The sequence below is a fragment of the Lucilia sericata genome, unplaced genomic scaffold (assembly GCF_015586225.1).
Source record: "Lucilia sericata isolate MDLA Ls3-8-SP2 unplaced genomic scaffold, ASM1558622v1 Contig001088F_arrow, whole genome shotgun sequence".
Classification (NCBI taxonomy): Eukaryota; Metazoa; Arthropoda; class Insecta; order Diptera; family Calliphoridae; genus Lucilia; species Lucilia sericata.
In genome coordinates, this window is record NW_023995063.1 from 90,001 (window position 1) to 114,583 (window position 24,583).

The following is a 24,583-nucleotide window of genomic DNA, read 5'->3' on the forward strand; positions in this document are numbered from 1 at the left end:
TCGTGTTTTCAGCTGATTTAAAAAACTGTTAACCAGAAAGTGATTAAAAAGCTAAGAAAAGTGAAACATTTAATTTGAATTATCTAGTTTCGATTATAAATCTTTGGTCCTTATTCTCAAATGATCTAGACATGTCTGTCAGTCAGTCTGTCTGTCAGTCTCTTGATAGAACGATAGAACCTAAACTATTGTTGCAATTTGATTGGTATTCACAATGGACAAAATCGGTTTACATTTGGACATGGCCTCCATATAATGGTCGCTTTAGAAAATTACTAACGTCAAAACAGGCTTATGAAATTATACTTAAATTTTTTTATGAACCAAAATTTCATATAAATCGGCAAATTGAAATTTGCTAATTGTGTTAAGTATTGTATATATATTTTTTATTTTTTAAAAATTTATTTTACTGATTCGATAAAATTCATTTTGATTTCGATACATATTTAAAACGAAATTTTATCACATTGGATCATAATATCATGTATAACAATATTATGATAAATACAAAAATGACATGATGAAATATTTTGACGGTATTTAATCATATTATATTTTAAAATTGTTACAATAACGATAATATGTTTAGACTACAATCATAATTTTAATCATAATATGTTGCTCTTAGTCAACATGTTTTTCTCTGCGTGCTCTTACAGATAATAATATCATTGTCAATAAATCGTTTAAAAACCAAAAATAAAATAGTATTAAATTTCATTTAAAAAAGTTCGTGTTCACCAAACTTTAAAACCCGAACAAAGTTCGGGTTCGGCCGAACTTTCAAATTTACCAAAGTTCGGGTTCGAACGAAATTTTGAGTTCGGTCGGACTCTAATAATTATATTTATTTTATTCCATTACGATGAGGGTAGCGAAGCACACTGTGTATAGCTAGTTTCCAGATAATTCCAATATTTGGCAATTCAAACCGTTATCGAAAGTTTAAAAGGGACTTGTATGAAGGAAAAATAATTTTGTCTGAAAGCCCCCCCTCTAGAATTGTTCTATGGGTTGTAGAACTATGTCATAAAAAAAATTAGGTTGATGGAATAACTTTAACAAGTGCCGCAACGGCTCTGAAGATTGCAAGTGCATTTACAAGGGGAAAATATCGATTTTTTCAGTTTTTGCCCTAATTTGGCCATTTAGTAATAAATTTTGAACTTTATTGTAAATCGTAATGTGCACAGAGTAAGCTTGAAAACTTTAAAAGTTATTGCAAATTTCCCAGGCCATTAACGCGTCTCACAGCACATGAATTCAAAATGTGAGAAAAAAATTTACTTTTTTTTGGGATATATTCTAAAAAAAATATTTTGTTACTTAAAATATATCTATAATTACTCGAATATTAGTTTTTGCACTTTTAAGCGAAAACTTGTTCTCAACTATGGCCAAAAAAGTTTGATTTTTTCAACGGCCGTTACAAATCTCCAATTTTAGTTTTTTTTGAAACTTCGTTAAACAAAGTTCAAAATTTTTAGGAGATCTCATGGGGATTCATGGTCAATAGATAAGGTTATTATATGGTAAAAAAATGTGATTCATATATCTTACAGTTTAGCTGTACCTGCGATTTAAACTCGGCGGATTACGGGAAAATCGAAAAATTCGAAACTTCGGTTTTTTGGAGCACTCTAATATACACTATCGAACAAAATAAAGTGCTCATGCTATATTCTTTCAGCGAAAAATCTATTAAATATTTATTGAATATGAACATTTTTTTAAATTTTTTAGTTTATATACAGATGATTAGTACTGAATTATATTTATTTATATTACTACTTATTGATCTCAGGTTTTTATTATTACTAAGTAATATTGATATTTTGGCCGTGAAGGCTTAATATTACAAAATAAATGAATAAAATAAAATAAAATAAAAATAAACAATGTTCCAAAAATGACAATAAAACAAAATTATTTCACCTAAAATTTTTTTGTATAACATCTAAAATTAAAGTAAATTCTCTTTTATCTCGGACAAAATAAAGTGTAAATTTTATATATCATTATTTAAATTTCTTGTATATCAAAATTTTGTATCTATTTTGGTTCCGATTTGAATATCTGGATCTACTTAAGCCATTTTTGTAATTTTTTTACCATTGTTTTTGTTACCATTGTTATTCGCAATCACCTCCCGTTCCCCTTGCTTTCCCCCTTACGATTATTTTCAAATATCCGTTTTTGTTCGCTATTTTAGCGGAATTTTTTTTTATCAATTGTGGTCAAAAATTAATATATTGAATTTAGGGCGATGCTCTGAGCAGGTCTTTCCAAATTTTTCAGTGTTTTTTTTCTTACAATAATGTTTTTTTTTTTTTTTTTTTTTTTTTGAAGTCATGAATCTGTTGAGGCATTAAGTCTCCCAAACCCATTTTGACGGCATTTATTTCAAAATTTTTATTAAATACGCTCGTGAATTGCTCATTTGTTATTGTTTACTCTATTTTCACAAAGATTCCCGCTCCTTATGTTGAATAATATACCAATACCGATAGCCCTCCACCATAATGTTTAAAACCTGGGGTATTGTTTTTAAAATGTTGTATATTGAAGGGCTTAACTCACACTCATTGTCGACATTTTAAAATTTTCGGTACAAATTGGGACTCATCTGACCAACGTAAATTTGAGAAAATTTGAAAGTCATGTCTCCAGTTCAGCCGTCAGAGCTCATATGGTCAACCTGGCGTTGGAAAAAAAAACACACGTTAACATAAAGAACCGAGAAAGCAGTACATTTTGATATTCGGAATATCATTAACAATTAAAATTTTTTTAATTTTTTTAATTTGTCTCCAGTATAATAAGATGAATCGTTTCTATTATTTTTTCCAATGCTAAATATTTGAAATACCAATAAAATACGATGGAGGAAAAAAACTTGTAAACTCTATATATCACAAGAAACTAGAAAGTAAATTTTTATAATTAAAATTTTAAAAAATAAATACAAAAACTCCGTTTAAGAAATTTTAAATTATGTCCCCTATGCACTACTATGAATCGTTTCTATTATTTTTTCCCAATGCCAATTTGTTTGAATACAAATAAAATACGAAGCAAAAAATTTTTATTATTATTCGACCGAATAAGGAATAAATGTTTTTATTCGAATAATTTAATAAATTATAAATAAAACTTGCCAAACACCTTCAAAATCTTCAGATACGGGTAAAAACTGTTTTCATACATTAATATACTTTTAAATCAGTGACATATTTTAAATTTCTCAGCGGATTTAAAAGCGAACCCCGATTTTTTAAAGATGCTTTTTATGGGGCAATAGGGTTAAATATGCAATAAAATCGATAATAAAACTAATACTTGGGTTCGGTTGATAGGACGTATACTATATCAAATCTGACCACACAACAACACTATCGGGTCTGTTGTGCGCTGCTTTTCATGAAAGAAAAAGGTTTATTGGTAAAAAAAACAACATAGTCTCCACTGAATGTATTATCTTTCAATGTTCTGAAACTCAGTTTCCTGGCCGTAATTCCTAAGAATTTCCCAATCAGTGTTCGTGAGAAATGTTCGGATTGGCCAAGACATTCTATCTGGGCTCACTGGTATGTGATCAGGCACGTCCAATGATTGTTTATAGCCTACCAATGTGTCCAGTATACATTAATGACGTGTCTTTTAACCGCTTTGGCCAATTAACCTAAAGTTATGAGCCGTTCGGTTGTAAGTGCCGCCTCATATCTTAAATATGTTTCAATGGTTGGAATATCAACAACGTTCCTAGAGCCTTGTTTGACATTGTGCTTATGGCACCACTTGTACCCAAGCAGCATGTACGCTGAACTCCCTGTTGTAGTTTGATATTACACTTTTTGTCCAAAGAAGTCAACCAGATTATTGAAGCTAGAATTAGTCTAATTATACTTTTATAACACCAATGTGTCATAGTAGGACTAAGACCCCATTTCATGCCTATAGTTCACCTACATATCGCCCAGCACCGATGGGTAGATCCTATCTTCTATGTGGTGAAATTTCGTTGGCAACATCCTTAAGAGACTTAGCTTACTCTGCCTTTTTATCTGAGAGATCGAGTGCTAATTGGACAACATATTGCAGATATCGGAAAATGTAATTCGGAAAGGAAAAAGGAAATACTATTCTGGATTATTTTCTGGACTTAATGCATTGGGTATGTAGACTATTTTAAAAAGAGCTGGGTTTATTGGTAATTGTGAGAGAGTTTACGACTATGATGTTGATAGCATGAATAGGTATTTTGTAAATAGTTCTGGTATGGCTGGTAATGACTTGGTTGATTTTGGGGACTTTGATGTGGTAAATGGAGCGTTTTCTTTTGATTACATCAGTGAATCTGACTTATTTGAGGCGATATGTAAAATTAGGTCTAGGTCTGTGGGTGTTGATAAAATTCCAATTAACTTTATTAAGATTATTTATCCGTATATGTCTCTTATTTTTACGCATCATGTTAATACTATATTAGTTTCGTCTACTTTTCCTTTAGGTTGGAAAAAGGCTCGTATTGTACCAATTCCTAAGACTGGTCATGTTCGTGGGTTTGATGATTTAAGGCCTATATCGGTTCTGCCGGCTTTATCTAAAGCGGTTGAGCATATTTTGAAGGATCAAATACTTGATTTTACTAAGGCATTTAACTCTGTAAATTTCTCTGTTTTGATAAGAAAATTGAGAGAAATATACAATTTTTCAAGTACGGCGTGCAAGTAAATTTTCTCATATCTAAGAGATCGATTTCAGTTTGTTGAGGTTGTGAATGTTTACTCTGAATCACTTCGTCTAACATCTGGTGTTCCTCAGGGTTCAGTTTTGGGCGCTATTCTCTTTATCCTTTATGTGAATGACTTGCCAAACCATATTGATAATATGATTTGTAAACCATTTTTATTTGCGGATAATGTGATGCTTTTATTTAATTGTGAGAGATTTAGAGCGGGTTTTTGGGATGATATATATATATATATATATATATATATATATATATATATATATATATATATATATATATATATATATATATATATATATATATATATATATATATATTATTCACAAAAATAAGTATACAGAAATACTGACGATTGCTTTTATTTAAAAAAAGACATTATTTTTTCAAAAAACAAAAAAGTAACACATTTATTTATTAAAAACAATTATGATATTATTCACTACTTTTTTCCTCATAGTTTGGTTCTTTGAGTTCTCATTTAAGCTGAAGGTAAAAAGGTGCAAAATTTATGTCACAAAAGTAAGTATACAGTATATATTTGGTTTAATGATATTAACCAAATTTATGACAATTTTACTTGTATTAATATAATTACTTTTCAATAAAATATTTTTTACACAATAACTTGGAAAAAATCTACTTTTAGTTCCGAAATCTTGAAATTTGGGCCGATTGGGTCCGGAATTAATTAGTAGAACAGTTTTTTCTTATTTCTACGATATTTTTCCACTTTAGACCCCGGATATTGGATCTGGTGGTCATTGAACCCTCCAAATGATGCATTGGAAATAGAATTTTTAACTTTTGAAAAGAGTTGTTACTTCGAAATTAATGTTATATGCATGGATTTGGCCATTTTGAACACAGTACGTTCTTAAAAACCGAAATTTAACTCCGATTTCTTAAGACTTACAACATAAACTTTAAAATTTGGATAATTCTATATATTTCCTTTAATTTAAACAGGTTTTCCAAATACTCCGATTTCCAAAGCATACAATAATGCTACCAATCATATCTTGATATACTCGATACAATAACCATGTTTTATGGATCGGACATTTTATTTGTTCTAGCAACAAATTAAGACGTACCCTTGTTCAAAATTGTTCAATTCGTTTTCATACCACTAATTGAGTCTAATTTAATATAAAAATCTTATTATTTTGGACAATGACCAATTTCGGAACCGATATGTAGTGTAAGTTATTGACATGGTCACCATTTGACGATTATTGGTAGTATTTAGAAGTGTGTGATGGTTGATTGGAATCAAAAAACTTGTTTTGATTAATGGAAACTAGTACAAGTATTAATAATTTCGCATTTTAAGAAATAAATTTTAGGAAATCCCCATTAAATATCGAATATGAACGCTATATCTTGTTAAAAACGGTATTGGACCGAAATGGATTGCAATTATTGTAAGGAAATAATTACTTTAAAAGTTAAAATATCGTCATCTAATGCATCATAATGAACAAACAAGGGATATTACTGAATACCCGATCCAAAATTCCGGGGGTTTAAATAGCAAGATGGCCTTAAATATGAAAAAAGTGCTCCTATAAATAATATTCAGGTCAATTACCAAAAATTTCAATTTTTCGGAACTAAAAGTGGATTTTTTCCAAGTTATTGTGTAAAAAATATTTTATTATAAAGTAATTATATTCAAACGGGTTAAATTTTCATAAATTTTGTTAATATCATGAAACCAAATATATATTGAAATAATCTGTATACTTACTTTTGTGACGTAAATTTTGCACCTATTTAGCTTCACGTTAAATGAGAACTCAAATAACAAAAATATCCAGAAAAAATGTAGTGAATAATAATAACGAGTAAGTGTGCCGAATCTTATATACCCTTCACCATAGTGTTAAATTTAAGATTTTTTCTTTAAACACACACAGAAATTTTTTTGATTGTGTTAGTGAAAAAAAACTCACACGCACTGGTTTGATGAAAATCAACACTTTTGATTTTCAACAGAAATTGAAGCAGAAGAAGCATACGTTGAAGAAGAAGCTTAAATTCATTTTTATTTAGTTTTTGGTGAGACAACATCACATGTTTTTCCGCAAGGTAAATGAAATATGGATGAAAAAAAAATCATATTCGAATTTATTTGCAGGCATAGTACCAAACTTTACTTGAAATATACAAAGAAAAATATCCAGATTTTAATAAAACAATTTTTCATTAATAAAAAAAATAATTTCAAGAGATAAATAATTGTTTTTTATAACAAAAATTACATTTATAATAATGGTAAAAATTGTATGTGTAACAGTATAGACACATAACGCATAAAAATTTTTCATACATTTTCTTATCACTATGCGGTAAAAAATGATGTTGCCGTCGCAAAATTTAAATAAAAGTGAAATTTATGATTCTTTTTCCTCAATAATAGGTGGAATAAATTACTAACACATAAACAAGTTTTGACCAAATTTTGACGTGTTGCCATCACCCTTTATTGTTCCAAAAAATCGCATTTCGTTCATAAATATTTTCCCATCTCTGTGACAAAGAAAAACACTCAAAACAACAAACACAAATCCTAAACGTTGTTGTTTCCAGCGGTTTATTTAAACAAGCAAACAAAATGTACACACAAACAAGCACAATCTAAACGTTGTTGTTGTTTTCATGGGTCTACATAAAGAATACTAATTTTTTGACGAAATTTTCAGAGTTTGTCTCAGATTTTTGCTAATATCTCCGTTATTTATGAACCGATTTTGCTTTTAAATAGGAAACTTCTTGAAAGCATGTCAGATAGAATTATTGAATATTGAGATCCCAAAGATATCTGAGGTCTTTAGAAAATTTATTTCAACACACACACAGTCGGACAGACAGACGAACATGGCTTAATCGAATCCGCTATCTATAAGGATCCAGAATATACTTTATAGGGACGAAAAATTATATTGTAGAAATTACGAACGGAATGACAAACTTACATATTTGGGTGTAGGTGAAATAATAGATTCATAACAACCAATTTAAATGTGGTTAGTCTTTGGGGTAAAAAGGAGTATTTGCAAAATTTCATCAAATGATCTTCAAAATTGGCATCTGGAGTTTGATTGCATGCCCAGCAAAAAAATAATTGATGTCATACTTTGCGAACGACATCTTAATCACATCTAAAAATGCGATTAAAAAACCAAATATTTCCTTACAAATGAAAACCAAGTTAAAAGTGACGAAAGAGATGTAGAAAAGTCACTACAAATAACATGTTCGAAGTACATCAAATTTTGGTGAAAAACCAATTAAATTTACATAAACGTGTCATTGAAAGAATGTGGCTTATTTCTGACATCCAAATATGGAATGCTTACTGCTTCTAAAAATAACAACATCCCTCCTTTCCACACTTATTTTGCTAGGTGGTTTATATAGACGGAGCTGATTGGTATACTTTATGGCAAACTTTGTCAGCAAATACAATCCACACTATAGTGTAGGGAATAAAAACCATTCCTATAAAAATGTTTCAGGCGTGTATATAACAAAAAAATCGTGTCCCTTATCCTCTTTTTATTTAATTTTGATTGCCTTTTTATTTACATCAAACTATAAATATCTTAAAAATAATACGAAATTGTATTTAAATAGCTGCTATATTCTTAAAATTTTATAATAAGTTCTAGCCGGGAATTCCCGGAAATTTCAAAATGAATCCCGTTTTCCCGGGAAATGTAATGGTCCGGAAAAAGAAAAACATGTCATGCACATGTATATTCGATACATACGTGTATAGACTAATAGTTGCAAAATTTGGTACTTTTGTTTATAAAAGAGAACAATTTTTTCAATGGATGGTGGCAGTGCAAAAAGCAAAAGTTTGTGCGAAATTATTTTCTATATGGTGTTGTAATATTAGTGCAAAAAATTTACACTTTGGCTGTTTCACACAAGGAAAACAGTTGACGTGAATACATCTAGTTTTTCTATAGATATATTTATTTTCAATAGATCTAGTGTTATGATGTATGTTATTATGAAGTGGTCTCAGCATAATTTTATTCCGCTAATATAATTATTATTAAGCTTTTCATAAAGGTTTTTTATAATTTTTCTTTTCCATCAAATTAATTAAATTTCTTACATATGTTATAAATATTTTATTTTAATTAACAAAGTAGAAAAGGATTTTAATTTTCCTAAACTCTTTAGAAATTAAGGCAACTACAAGCAAACAATTTATAATACCGTAATAAAATAAATAAAATAAAATTAGTTTAGGTCATGAGCATATTTTACCATAGACATAACAATTTTAATTTGTTGCACTTTTGATGTGCATCTTTTTAAATCGTCCATAGCAGTTGTAAATACAGTGAACTCGCGGTAATGTGAATATCCAATATAATGAACTATCCACTAATGTGAACACTCAGTTTTTTATATGGGCGCTCTAAATAGTGAACAAAGTTTAATGGCTCTAAATAGTGAAAAATTTTTTTTTAAATTTTTAGGGATTTTTTAATTTGTAGATGCACTTATTTTTAATGTTGGGAATCCCCGAATTAATAAATACAATAGTATGCCATTATTTCAAAGTATTTAATGCTTTATGTAACTTGTTGAGGTAGGTTCGTGAATTTACTTTTAAAATTAGTAATGTCTAAAAACAGTTGAAAGTTTTTATCCTTAAATGAGAAATGCGAAATTTTAGAATATTTAAAAAAAGGATCGAGTGTTACAGTGTTAAGTAAAAAGTTGCAAAATCAACGTTTTATGGACCCGGAAAACGCAAAACATTACGATCTTCAGAGCTTCCAAAAAAGGAAAAATCGCTCTATAAGTGGTTTATTTGCATGCGGAATAAAAACCTCCCTGTAAATGGGTTGATGTTGAAAGAGAAAGCCAAACAAATTCACAAAAACATAAGTGAAAATGGAAATGACTTCAATGCTGGCAATGGGTGGCTACAAAAATTTAAAAAAATATACGGAATTCGGCTCCTTCAGATAAGCGGTGAAAAACTTTCTGAACAATCTCAGTTCGTAAATCCTTTTAAAATTAAATTGAAAGCAAAGATAGAAGTTTTGGGTTTATCCAATGATCAGTTGCATAATGCCGATGAGTCTGGTCTATATTGGAAACTTCACCCACAAAAAACATATGTAACGTCATTGGAGAAAAGTGCTCCAAGTGCAAAAATGGAAAAGCAAAGTATAACATTTTTATGCTGCGCAAATGCGTCAGGATTTCATAAAATAAAACTTTTAGTAATAGGAAAATCGAAAAATCCTCGCAGTTTTAAACATTTTATCTGTCCCGTAAACTACAGAAATTCAAAGTCTGCTTGGATGACTTCTTCCATTTTTAAAGAATGGTTTCACAACTGTTTTGTGCCAGAGGTAAGTAAACATGTAAAATTAGTTCAATTGGGATTCTTACTGTTTTATTTTTCATTAAGGTGACAGATTTTTGAACGAAGAAAGGATTACCAGTAAAAGCTTTACTCCTAATAGATAATGGCCCATCCCATCCACCAGAATCTGACCTTAAATCCGAGGATGGTTCCATAGAACCTATGCCTCCAAATGTAACGGCTCTGATCCAGCCAATGGATCAAAATCCAATTAGAATCACAAAGCTTCATTATAGGAACAGTCTTCTGGCAACTATTATTGCAAAAGAGGGGGATTTGCTTGAATCGATGAAAAAAATCACACTTAAAGAAGGAGTTTCGAGTTGGTAAAGAAACTTTATCTAATTGTTGGAAAAATGTTTTGAATATGGTAAATGATGAAGATGATCCTGAATTTAATGTTCCTTTGAGCGTTTTAAAAGAAAAGTGGCAATCAGAGGTTAGATCTTTAGAAAATACTGCTGCAGATCTTCTACAGACATTGTGCCCTCAGGAAGTATTTACTGCTGTAAACATTAGAGATTGGATCAATAATCCTTGTGAGGACGTCACGCCATTTGATGAAAATGATTTAATTGAAGAGTCCGACGATGATGACTGTTTTATTGAAGCGCCTGATAACAACATTAAAGCCAAAGAAGCTGTCGAAATTTTTAACAAAGCTGTCCATTGGGCTGAATTTCAAATGGTCAAACTGACATTAAAGTATTGAAAAAAATCAGGGAATTGGAGGTAAATAAGCTGGTCGAACAAAAGAAAAACTGAAAATAATAACCGATTATTTCCATATTTAATTATATATGTATGCACCTATCTTTTTTCATTGTAAATTTTATTTATTTTTTTGTCGTAATATTTTGTTTGTTTTTTATGCACATACTACGTGTGTACTCTTTATAAAATGGATTTTTAAAAACTTTTTGTTCCAAATAAATTACAAAAAGTTTTTTTATTAATCTTAGCGTTTTCATTACTTACTTGCAGAAATGATTTTTAGAAAGAATTACTTAGTAATATATATATATAAAAAATCACAATCGAAAATGTGAACAAATTCGAAAATATGAACTACCCCGACATTAATTAGTTCACATTATCGAGAGTTCACTGTATATCAAAAAGTTCTTCGACTCTAAACAGATCGGAATTATTTTTCAGCTGGTTTACATATGAAAATTTGCCATTCATTATATTATTGTTGTTGCGGTTTGTGTATTTCCTAAATTTGGAAATTCTACACCGTTGAATTGGAAGGTATTTAAATTTTGCTGTACTCTGTTACTATTATAAGATTTAATTGTAACTCTTGCCTTCGTCTCCAGATAAAGAGAACGTAGTGGACAATTTATGTCATTTGCTGCATGATCAGTTTTCTCTTTTCCATGTTTTTTACAATTAAAACAAGTAAAAGCAGTTAGTCGCTTTCCATTTGTGTTAAATGGACAAACATTTGTATGATGCTTTTCTGCACGATGACAATGCTCTCCACCATGACCATACATTAGACAGTTCCAACATTGTGTTGGCCTTTCATTTTTCTTTGGTCTGTATTTTTTCCACGTAATTATTACGTTAGCTATAGCTCTCACATTTTTTAAAGAACTTGTATTAAAGTTTTTTCGAATAAATTGTACCTTATACACTGCATTATTATTCGAGCTGAATTTAGTAATAATTTCTGATATAGCAAATGATGACAACTTGTAGCTTTCCAATTCAGTTTTGATATCGTCTGTTTTGATACGAGGTAAGAGAAGATGGTGTATAACTAGGGTTGCCAGATTCCGATTCGCAAAAAGCTGGACATTGGGCTTTAAAAAGCTGGACAAAACAAAAAAAGCTGGACATAAAAAATACTGAGAAAACGCTAATTTTGGTTTTGTGTAAATAATTTCACAGTGATACACCAAAAAAATGCAGGGGTTCTCATATACCAATTCCGTTTTGTTTTGTCCACAGAGTACGAATATATTTTTAGTTTTCCCCGATCATTTCGTTAACTTAGTTTTTTAGAGCAAAAGATTTGAAGTTTTAAATTTTAAAAATCATAAGTACGTAAGCTGTACGTAAAGAAATTGACTATCGCTCGCAATAATTGGTCTTTTCGCGTACTTTCCTGTAAGAAATATACAGTAACTTTATGATAGAGAGTAATTTTTAATATATTCTCAATCAAAAAAATATCCAAAAAAATACGTGAAATCCAATTTTTTGTTTATAAACAAAGATTGGTAATGCCCTTTTGCTGAAATCTCAATCGCTAACAAAACACTAAAAAACAAATAATTGTAACTTTGATTTTTCCTATAAATAAATGGATATTTAAAGTTAACAAAACATGTAGTATCATTAAAAATATATTATTGTTTTAAAACTTCATGATACGAACATATTATTAAAATAAAAATTTACACAAAATCGCTAAGAGAAAGACAAACTAAATTGTTTTAAAAACGCTAGATTGACAATATTTGTTATGATTTTTCATGACAAATAAACTTTTTTAAAAACTAATTTATGATAAATAAAATTAAAATAAATCTAATTACAAATAATTTTTTAATATTCGTGTGTTATTAATTTATATATTTCTTTCAAAAAATTTTAAATTTACCAAATTTTTGATTTCTTTGGTTTGTTTACATATTCATAAATCAAATATATGTTGTGAATATAAGTTGGATATTTTTTACTGGGGAAAAAATATCCAGTAAAATCAAAAAATTCTCTATCAACGAACTGTAATTTTTACCGCTCTCTTACTCTCTCGTTGCAAGTTTTCGAAAGTACGCGAACGGAATCCAATAACAATTGTTGCAAATTGTTACAAATTATCGAGTACGCGAACAGACTTAATATTTATTACGACATCAGCTGTTCAAGTGTTGAGACATGATGATAGAAGAGGGAAATCATAACTTAGTTGTATAACAAATGTACAATCAGTGTTGGCTAACATGATTTGACAAAGATAACATAAAAATTATTGCAGTGTACTAAAAATATTTTATTTAGCTGGACAAATTAAATTTTAGCTTGAAACTGGACAAGCATCAAAAAAGCTGGACAATCCAGCCAAGTCCAGCCATTCTGGCAACCCTATGTATAACCTATTATCTTTCGAACTATAGGAATGGAACTCAATTTGATTTTCCTTTAGTATATGCATACAGCTAGTATATACTGCCTGATTTGATATCTTAGCATTGTGCTCTTTATTCCTAGAGTTTTTCCCCTCAGGGGCCATTTTAGGCTTACTTGTTTTTAGTTTCAAAAAAATTTACTACCACGTGTACAAAATCAATTGTGTAGATATTTGAATATGTATTTAAAATAAGCTTTGCTTTACGTTTATGTTGTTAAAACTAACGTTCGTTATAAATATCAAATTCGAAAAATAGATCAAAAATAGCGAAAAGTAACATCGTTTGTAGATTTTAGAATTTATTTAAACATGTGATAACTTAATGTGTTTTGGTATTATTCCAGTTTTTTTCGAAGTTGCAATTTATGTGCAATTTAAAAATATGTTTTTTGGAACAAAATCAAAACAACAAAAGAAAATTTTATCGAAAATTCTAACAGCCTAAAAAACATAACTTGTAATTAATAAATTAATGATATTTTTACCAAAAATACAAAACAAACAATCAAGTTATTAATTTTTTGCATCAATATCACAAACAACACATTTTTTGAAAATAAACAAAATCTGTTTTATATTTATTAAACAGCAATTACAAAAGAACACAACTAAAAGAAATATGAAATTAACAAAACATTTTCTTGATTGCTACTTTTAATAAAATTTTTAGAAAACATTAAATCCATGAGCAAACAAAAGCTCTGTTCAATAACACTGTAAGTATGTCCAAAAGACACAGAAAAACGCCGAGACACCTAAACATACTCCGTTTTTAAAAGTTGGGTCAAAATTGGGAGATATTTTCCATAATTGGACCGATCTAGGAAATTTTTTCTCTATATGAATTATATTGACATAAAATTTTAATTTGTAAAATTTTGTTAAGATCTCAACATTCTGAGGGAAGTTATTAACAATAAACTCATTTTCCGGGAATATGTACTTTCATATGGGAGGTATAAGAAATTGAGGACCGATTCCGGTAATTTTCAACAGGAATAAAGTTCTCATGTAAAAACAAATGTATGATGATTTTTATGGAATTATATTGCATAGTTTTAGTGAAAATTACATCAGAATGTGTTAAAAATGCTTATTTTTTTCGGAGTTGTTTTCAATTTCGATTCATAACTTTTCCCGATGTAAATTTTGCTCATTTTCAATACCAAACTGCCTAGGACAATAGGGAATATTCTGACCAAATTTCAATAATTTATTTCACTTCGTTTTTACGTGAGCGTGTTTTACACAGACAGACGGACGGACGGACATAGATAAATCGACTCAGAATTTCATAAGGACCAAGAATATACACTATCGGACAAAATAAAGTGCAAAAGTACTCATGTATATTCTTTCAGCGAAAAATCGGTTAAATGATTATTGAATATGGATTTTTTTTCAAAATCATTTAGTTTATATACAATGCTACAAAAATAACAATAAAACTAAATTATTGTACTTACAATTTTTCTGTATAACATCTAAAATTAAAATAAATTCACTTTTTTGTCGGACAAAATAAAGTGTAAATTCTATATATCATTATTTAAATTTCTTGTATATCAAAATTTTTTATCTATTTTGGTTCTGATTTTAACATCTGTATCTACTTAAGCCATTTTGGTAATTTTGTTCTCCATTATTATTCGCAATCGCCTTCCCTTCCCCTTGCTATCCCCATATGATAATTTTCAAAAGAAATACGTTTTAGATCACTATTTCATCGGAATTTTTTGATAAATTGTGGTCCAAAATTAATCTATTGGATTTAGGGCGGTGCTCTGAGCAGGACATTCCAATTTTTCCGTGATTTTTCCTACAGAAATGTTATTTTTTTAACTTTATCAAGTGCTTAAGCTTATTATCTTGCCGAAATATAAAGTTGCCCAAGTCCATTTCGAAGGCACTGATCTTATGATTTGACTGTAATATGCTTATATAGTGTTCATTGGAGCTTTTTGAATAAATTTCACCTAGGTTCCTCACACCTAACGTTAAAAATTGGACACATCCGAAGAGTCAACTGACCCATACCTTCAATCTTTCACCAACATATTTAAAAGCTTAAAAATTTTTTCGATTTTAGTATTTAATTTCGTAATTTTTAGCTCAAATTTACGTAGTTGGTCAGATGAGTCCCAATTTCTACCGAAAATTTTGAAATGTCGACAATGAGTGTGAGTTAAGCCCTTCAATATACAAAATTTTAAAAACAATACCCCAGGTTTTAAACATTATGGTGGAGGGCTATCGGTATTGTTACATTATTCAACTTTAAGAGCGAGAATCTTAGTGAAAATGGAGTAAGCAATAACAAATGAGCAATTCACGAGCGTATTTAATAAAAATTTTGAAATAAATGCCGTAAAAATGGGTTTGAGAGACTTAATGCCTCAACCGATTCATGACTTCAAACATACGACTAAGGTCAAAAACATTATTGTAAGAAAAAAAAACACTGAAAAATTTGAATGACCTGCTCAGAGCATCGCCCTAAATCTAATAGATTAATATTTGACCACAATTGATCACAAAATTCCGCTGAAATAGCGAACAAAAACGGATTTCTTTTGAAAATAATAGTATGGGAGAAAGCAAGGGAAAGTGAAAGCGATTGCGATTAATAATGGTAAAAAATTACAAAAATGGCTTGAGTAGATCCAGATATTCAAATCAGAACCAAAATAGATAAAAAATTTTGATATACAAGAAATTTAAATAATGATATATAAAATTTACACTTTATTTTGTCCGACAAAAAAGTGAATTTATTTTAATTCTAGATGTTATACAGAAAAATTTTGAGCACAATAATTTAGTTTTATTGTTATTTTTGTAACATTGTATATAAACTAAATGATTTTGAAAAAAAATTCCATTTTCAATAATCATTTAACCGATTTTTCGATGAAATAATGTAGCATGAGCACTTTTGCACTTTATTTTGTCCGATAGTGTATATAATATGTTGGGTCTCAGATGAATATTTCTTGGTGTTACACACGGAATGACAAACTTATATATATCCTGTATCACCACTGATGGTGGTGGAGGGTACACAAATAAGCGGACAGGTGTGTGGTACTTTTTTCAAATTCAGCCCCTTTAGGGAATAAACGGGTAAAAACTGTATTTTAGTACTTTTATACACCCCATGTATCTTTTAAACCAGTGAATGTTCAAACAATATTTTTGACTCCTTCATAACTTGACGAAAAAATAAAAATATGAATTTAATACTTTTTGGATATTCGCACGTTTAAGAGGTGAAAATTGTACCTATTTTTGGTACTTTTTTTTAATAAAACATTGTTTTTGGTTTATTAACTTATACATATGAATACATAATAACGGACTAGCACTGCGATGTTGCAACTTTTTGGAATAGAATTTTTATTTCGTTAATGAGAAGAAAAAAGGTTCCAAAAGGGGTAAAAACGGGAAATTCGATTTTATTCAAACACAATCATCCAATTTGGATAAAATTTTTAGATTTAGAAACACTAAATATGCTAATGGGGTGTTATTTGGTACTTTTTCATTCTCCATCTGGTACTTTTTGAGTTTTCTATGATATTGAAATCTAAACATGAAATTAATAATAAAGGGACTTTTTCGTTCTACACAGGTATTTTTTGAGTTTTCTTTAAAATTAAACCTAGAAAAGAAAAAAGGGCACTTTTTCGTTCTTCCAAAGGTACTTTTTGAATTTTCTATAATATTGAACCTAGAAACATGAAATTAAGCATGTAGAGCACGGAGTAAATGAGAATCTATAAAAGGAGACTTTTTGGTACTTTTTCTTTCTTCGACTGGTACTTTTTGATTTATCTATAAAATTAAACATAGAAACATAAAAATAAACATGTAGAGCACGGAGTAAATTAGAATCTATAAAAGGGGAGTTTTTGGTAATTTTTCGTTCTTCAAAAGGTACTTTTTGAATTTTTGTATAATATTGAACCTATAAACGTGAAATTAAGCAAAAGGTACTTCTTGAATTTTCTATAATATTGAACCTAGAAACAAGAAATTAAGCATGTATAGCCCGGATTAAGTGATAACCTATAAAAGGGGACTTTTTGGTACTTTTTCGTTCTTTAAAAGGTGCTTTTTGTGTTTTTTATAATATTGATCCTAGAAATATGAAATTAAGCTTGTGGAGCCCGGAGTTAATGAGAATCTATAAAAGGGCCCCCTTTTTGGTAATTTTTCATTCTTCAACTGGTACTTTTTGAGTTTTCTATTATAATGAACCTTGGAACATAAACTAAGCAATCAGAGACTTGAGTGAATGAAAATTTAAACTGGATTATTTTCTGGTACTTTTTTGTTCTTTTTCTAATACTTTTCGAATTTTCTATAATATTGAACCTAAAAAAATTGGTCACGCAGCTTCCTGATTGTATAAAAATCTGTATGCGATTTTTTTTTTCTGGTTGAAAATTAAACATGTGTCATCCTGATTTAATGAAAATCTATAAAAGGGCACTGTCTGGTACTTTTTCGTACTTCAGCTGTTTTTTTAATTTTCTGTAACATTGAGACTAGAATCATAAATTCAAACTAAAAGAGTTCTCTAAAAGGTGACTTTTTGATATTGCAGATATATATATATATATATATATATATATATACATTTACAATAATTATATTTATTTTATTCCATTATGATGAGGGTAGCGAAGCACACTGGGTATAGCTAGTATAAATATATTTTTTTATGTATACCTATTTTTTAAGCAGAAATTTGTAACCGATTATGGTCAATAGGCTAGGTTTAATATTGAAATAAATCAAATTAAAAATTAAAATAAAATTTCTTGTATTTATATATATATATATAGGGCTTCAATAGCTCTATAATTGGTCGAAAGAAGAAATTGAAAGAACTTAATGTCCCTAAGATATACATACTTAAGTAGTTAAAGTGCGTGATGTGATGTGACAAAAATAGAAGTTGCTTTTAATTTATTCTAGTTGAAACTAGTTCCCGTATAAGAATAATATAAGAATTAACATTAATTAATATAAATCTTTTAAAAAATTGCTTATATTAACATAAAATTCAACACAAATAATTTTGTTCAACCCAATTTGATCAGGCATAGCAAAAAAAAACTAAAAACTTTCAAATGTACATGAATCATATTACTGACCCTTCTGATGATAATACAATAATCGCTCATAACTCCCATATCCAAAACTCCATAAAGATCATTTGTTGAATTTCTATGCTTTTTCATCCATTTATCAGCTAAAAATTCATAACTATCACCTAATTAAATAAATAGCATAAATATCACATCTTTTTAAATACCAATATTTCACAATTCGAAGGTAGCACTTCTGAAAATTTACGTAATGTGACGTGATGTGACAAACTTTGAAATTCTACATATAATTAGAATTAAAATTTTAATATTTTAAATTAAGTTCTATATACTAAACTTGATTTATATTCAAAGTTTTGAACACTTCTGAATGACAACTAAAAAGTTACCGAAAAATATCCTGTTTCAACGTGACGAACGTGACAATTATCGAAAATTTGCCTTTTTTCCGTAAAAAGGCAAATTTTCGATTTATAATTTTTTTTATAATTTTTTTATTTGTATGCTTTATGATAACTAGTATTCCAACAAATATTTTCCGATAAAAGTCCTTTAAAATAATAAAAACTATTAAAAGAAAACGCAACTAAAGGTGAAAAATATGCCTGAAATATTATTGTAACTTTCGAATCCGATTTCTCATCATAGTGGTTAAGAAGAGCTTTGGGGTCGGTGGAAATGCCCATATATAAATATCAATGAATATTTGTTTTATATTTTAATAATAATATTTTTAATTTACAAATGTATATAAGTATATATTTTGTAGTTTTATGTATTTAGTAGCTTTAATTAGCCATATAAGGCCCTATGGGCTCGGTTATGTAACGGAAGAATTAATAAAAAAAAACTCAATTCAAAGAACCCAAACTCTGAATTACGAAATTATTTATATACATATGAGTGAAATGTACGTACAATTTGTAAATAGAAATTCTTTATTTTACATTTTGAATGTAAGGTTTATTATTGTGAATGAAATTACTTTCAGATCAATATTGTTTCCTATAAAATATAAAAAATACCTATTTGAATATATAAGAAAGAAACTTAAAATCTTACCATTCCAGCATATTGGCATACTGGCAAATTCGCTGCTAGCATTGTGCGCCTGCGTTAATCGGGTCCAAATTTTTAATAATTTTACTTGCTTCCACTTTACGTTTAACACTGATAAATTATTATAGACAATCATTAAAATGTGTCAAAACAAAAGTACATTCATTGAAATTTTATTTTATTGTACAGTTATTTTTAGCAATTTTTACGTTCAGCTCCAAAAATTTTTTTGTAAATATAACTATTTGTATTTCTACACAAATATTATTATTTTATATATTGTTCTCTATACTATTGTCCTGCATTTTAACGTACATATATTTTAAATAAATTTTGTACTTGGTGGAATAACTACAATATTTTTGGATAATGCGATTATTATTTTGATATAACGCGACTCAAAATTATGTCACTCTTATTTTTGAGACGAAATTATTTTATATCTGTATATATACAATCGGTTAAATTAAATTATAATTGCATAGATCCTTTGAAAAACTAATCCGTAAAACACTTGCTATCACAAAAAGTCGTATTATTTTGAATATATTATATAAATTTTATATTTCTTATAAAAAATATTTGGGATACTTATTATATAATATTAAATATTTTATATTCGACACGAACATTTTATTTTCTTATATATATATATATTATATATATATATATATATATATATATATATATATATATATATATATATATATATATATATATTTTTTTTTTTTTTTCTATCTTATTTCAATCATATTGTGTTTTGTATTCGCAACCGGATACAGGGAAGTTAGAAGGAAATAATAAAATGTATATGTACATATGTATAAATGTCAAAATGTTTGACATTATTATTGATAGTAGTTGGTAACTATGCCAGGATGCCACCTAGTGTATTATATATTGATATATATATGTTTTGTTGCTGATTGGGACTTTTTATTTGCATTTAATTTTCAATTAATTATTAATATATGTATTATTTACGGCTGGGGAGCCAACAGATGTAATGTAATATTGTTATTTTTGGCCGCGAAGGCTTAATATTACAAAATAAATGAATAAATAAATAAACTAGATTATAGGTATAAAACACAACCTGCTATAGTTCACCATTTCATAATTTTGGAGTATAACAATTTAAATATTATTGTTATAAAGTTTATTATATTTTTTAAGGGAACCTCACTTTGATTAAAGTAATTTTACTACTCTTTTAAAATACTTCACGCAAATGTCAATTTTTACAAAAACTAATCAAATAAATATAATTGAAAACATTAGTTTTGAGGTTTATAAACAAATATATAAATTTTGGATGCGGCTATAACTTTTCAATATGTTTTTAATATCTAATTTTGTTAATTAGCTAAAGCCTATCTAACTGGACCACTAACAATTACAAATTAAACACCTTTTTCGCAAGTGTTTAAAATACAGTGGTGAAAAAATAATAGAAACTACCTTATTTGATAATACGAATATAACTGTGAACAAACAGCTGCCCAAAGTAAAACACAGGCTTAGATTATAAATGTTTTCTAAAAATAGTGCTGATTTTACGCGTCATAAAAAAGTGTACAATGCATTGCTCTTTCGTTCTTCGAATGTATTACGGAAATGCTTAAATTTCTTCGAAAGACGGTACTTAGGCAAGCAACCGAATGGAGTAATTATGTTGTTTTGCAGTTTATTCGGATTTTGTTAAAATAAGTTCAAATATAAAAAATTTTAATAATGTATAAATGTATCGTTTCCAATTTAAAAAAAAAATCAATATTTACGCGAAATGTGACAAATTGTCAGAAATAGTCAGTGAACAATTGTGTATGATATCATACGGTTAGGAATTTTCGTTAACCAGGACTACTAAAATGGCTTACTAACGCTAAAGAACGGCAAAAATGGTGAGGACCGAAGCCCAATTCCCTAAGTGGATATAAGTTCAATTCAAAAACCACTTTAATAAACACTCTACATACCAGAAAGCCTCTAAACTCTTTCACGTATACACCGGTGTCCCAAGATTTTTTTTTTAATTTTTCTCGATTTTTTAATTTTTAGAATTTTATGCCACTACATGCTAAAAAGGATAATATCCTGCGATATCCTTTGAAAACACTTTTTAATTTTTCCTCAAAAAATGATAAATATACGTCAAAATAAAGTGTGTGGTGCAGTGATATCCATAAAAACTCCAGCGGTTTAGTTTTGTGCGTGAAAGGGTTAAGAAAGCTTACTTTCATATCAAAAATTAATCAACAAAACTGGATAAATTTTACAAAAGTGGGTCAAAACTCTGATCATTACTTCTGGAGATATATTTTATTGAGAAGCAAAGCAAAACAAAAAATTTGTGGACCATTTACGGGTTTATCAATAATTATAGCTATACACTTTCTTTTGACGTTCGCTGTATATACATTTTTGAGGTTTTTTTGCTCCATCGTATTTTATTGGAATTTATAAAAATTGGCATTGGAAAAAATAATATACATGATTTATAGTATTACATATCCTAATATTTCTTAAATGGGGTATTTGTTTTTATTTTTGAAAATTTTAATTATAAATGAAATCTCCATTATAAAAATATACTTTTACTCTTGTTATGTATGTTAACGTTTGTTTTTTTCAACGCTTGGTTTACCATATAGTTCTGAAAGCTGATTCAGAGCATCTACATTTAAATTTTCCTAAATAAAAAGTTCAAATTGTGAATCAAATTACTTCAAATAGTTAAATTATCTAAAAATGAGTTCATGAGAAGATTTCGGGAACAAAAGTTTTGAATCCACTCGAATCCACTAATTTTTGAGCCAAACTTCGAGCAAACTTCGCTATTTTGAAATTTCAACCCGTTCTTGGAGGTTAAAATGGGGGATTAAATATCAATATGGATGGACTGCTAAACAAGTTTAATTTAACCAAAGAATATTTATTACTGAAATCTGCTGTCAGAACTTATATAAAAGAAACAAAGGTAAAAGAATATTATTAATGGAGATTTAATTTATAATTAAATCCTTAAGAAATGAATACAAAACGCCGTTTAAGAAATATTGGGAATAGACCCTAGTCATCATTCTTTTATTTTTTTTCAATGCCAAATTTATTAAATACAAATAAAATATGATGAAGCAAAAAAAAAAATCTATTATATACTATATATCTATATAGATATATAGATAGAGAGAGAGATTAGATATATAGATAATAGAGAATATAGAGGAGAATAAGATAGGATATATATATAATATATATATATATATATATATATATATATATATATATATATACCCAGCACAGAGAAGAGATGTTGAAAGGTCTCTACAAATAACATATTCGAAGTACATCAAATTTTGGTGAAAAACCAATGAAATTTACATAAGCGTGTCATTGAAAGAATGTGGTTTATTTTTGACATCCAAATATCGGATTTTGTCAAAAATGAACAAAATCCCTCCAATGACACGCTAATGTAAAATTCATAGGTTTTTCACCAAAATTGGAAGTACTTCAAGTATGTTATTTGCGGTGAAAATTCTACTTCTTTTTCCTCACTTTTTTTACTGGGTATATATATATATTAGACACGACGGATGATATACGTCATAAACTATAAACAAAACTGCGTTTTCTGTTTTTCATTTCGTGATCCTGTGTCCTTTCCTTCAAAATTTTAAAAAGTACTTTTTTCAAAAAATATTTTAAAATACTTCTACTGATCAAACAATGCCGAATTTGATGCCAAGAAAACAAGAAAAAAACACAGTTTTTATCCATTAAATTAATAGTTTCAGATGTATATCATCCGGTAAAGAAGGCAAATTTGAACTTTTGTTTATAGTTTTTGTAGGTCTTTAAAAAACTCTAACAAAAAAAGTTCAACAAATATGCAAATTTTTAAAATTCAGAACTCCGCAGGGATATTACAGATGAAGCAATTAAACCGAGTACAATAATGGTATCAAAATGTCACATACAATTTTCACTTTTATTATTTTTTCACAAAATAAACGCATATTTCTGCAGAAAAGGATAATAAAATAAAAAACATAAACTTTATTTCCTTTTATTAGAATTTTATGTTGTATTTTTTACAATGAATCATACCATTTCTTTATTAGTATAAATTACCAAACAGTTATTTACGTACTTAGTTTATCATTATTCTATCTATTAATCAAGATTCCATGATTTTTTAAGTCCCTTTTTAACATCCGCGGACGGCTTGAGTTGCCAAATATTGAAATTTTGCTCGAAATTTGGTCCAAAGATCGGTATATTATCGTTATCAGTAGATGGATTTAAAACTTTTTCAGTTCAAAATCGTCTTAAAAATTAATTTTATAGATAATTTAACAGTTTGAAGAATTTTTTTCATGTTTCTTAATTTTATTTAAGAAACAATCAAAGTAGTACCGCCGAACTTTTTATAAATGTTTTTTTTTTATTATATTTTTATATCATCAAAAAGTTTTAAAATGCTGAAAATCTGTTTACAGGAGTTATCATACATCCTGGCAGTACAATAAATTTCGGATATACATAGGTACAAAACGCCTTTTTAACCGTTCGTTTTTTCGGCTGATTTGAAAAACTGTTAACCAGAAACTGATTAAAAGCTAAGAAAAGTGAAACATTTAATTTGAATTATCTAGTTTCGATTATAAATCTTTGATTTCATTTGTAACATCGAAATTTTCTAGGTTCTTATTCTCAAACGATCTAGACATGTCTGTCAGTCAGTCAGTCTGTCAGTCTCTTGAAAGAACGGTAGGACCTAAACTATTGTTGCAGTTTGATTGGTATTCAAAATGGACAAAATCGGTTTACATTTGGACATGGCCTCCATATAATGTTCGCTTTAGAAAATTACTAACGTTCATAACAGTCTTAAAATGCTAGTATTTTTATGAAATTATACTTAAATTTTTTATGAACCAAAATTTCATATAAATTGGCAAATTGAAATTTGCGAATTGTGTTAAGTATTGTATATATATTTTTTATTTTTTTAAAAATTTATTTTACTGATTCGAAAAAATTCATTTTGATTTCGATACATATTTAAAACGAAATTTTATCACATTGGATCATAA

General features: G+C 28.3%; 1 protein-coding gene across 2 annotated transcripts in view; it reads right to left on the reverse strand.

Moving 5' to 3' along the window:
* LOC119609945 (protein Gawky) overlaps positions 1-19,843 on the reverse strand; it is an 81,979-nt gene extending 62,136 nt beyond the window's left edge. For both annotated transcript variants that reach the window (XM_037964998.1, XM_037964997.1), the window contains exon 1: positions 19,485-19,843. In XM_037964998.1, the coding sequence (XP_037820926.1) occupies positions 19,485-19,526 (42 nt within the window). In that variant the 5' untranslated portion in view covers positions 19,527-19,843. The remainder of the gene's footprint in view (positions 1-19,484) is intronic.
* Between the last annotated feature and the right edge of the window lie 4,740 nt (positions 19,844-24,583).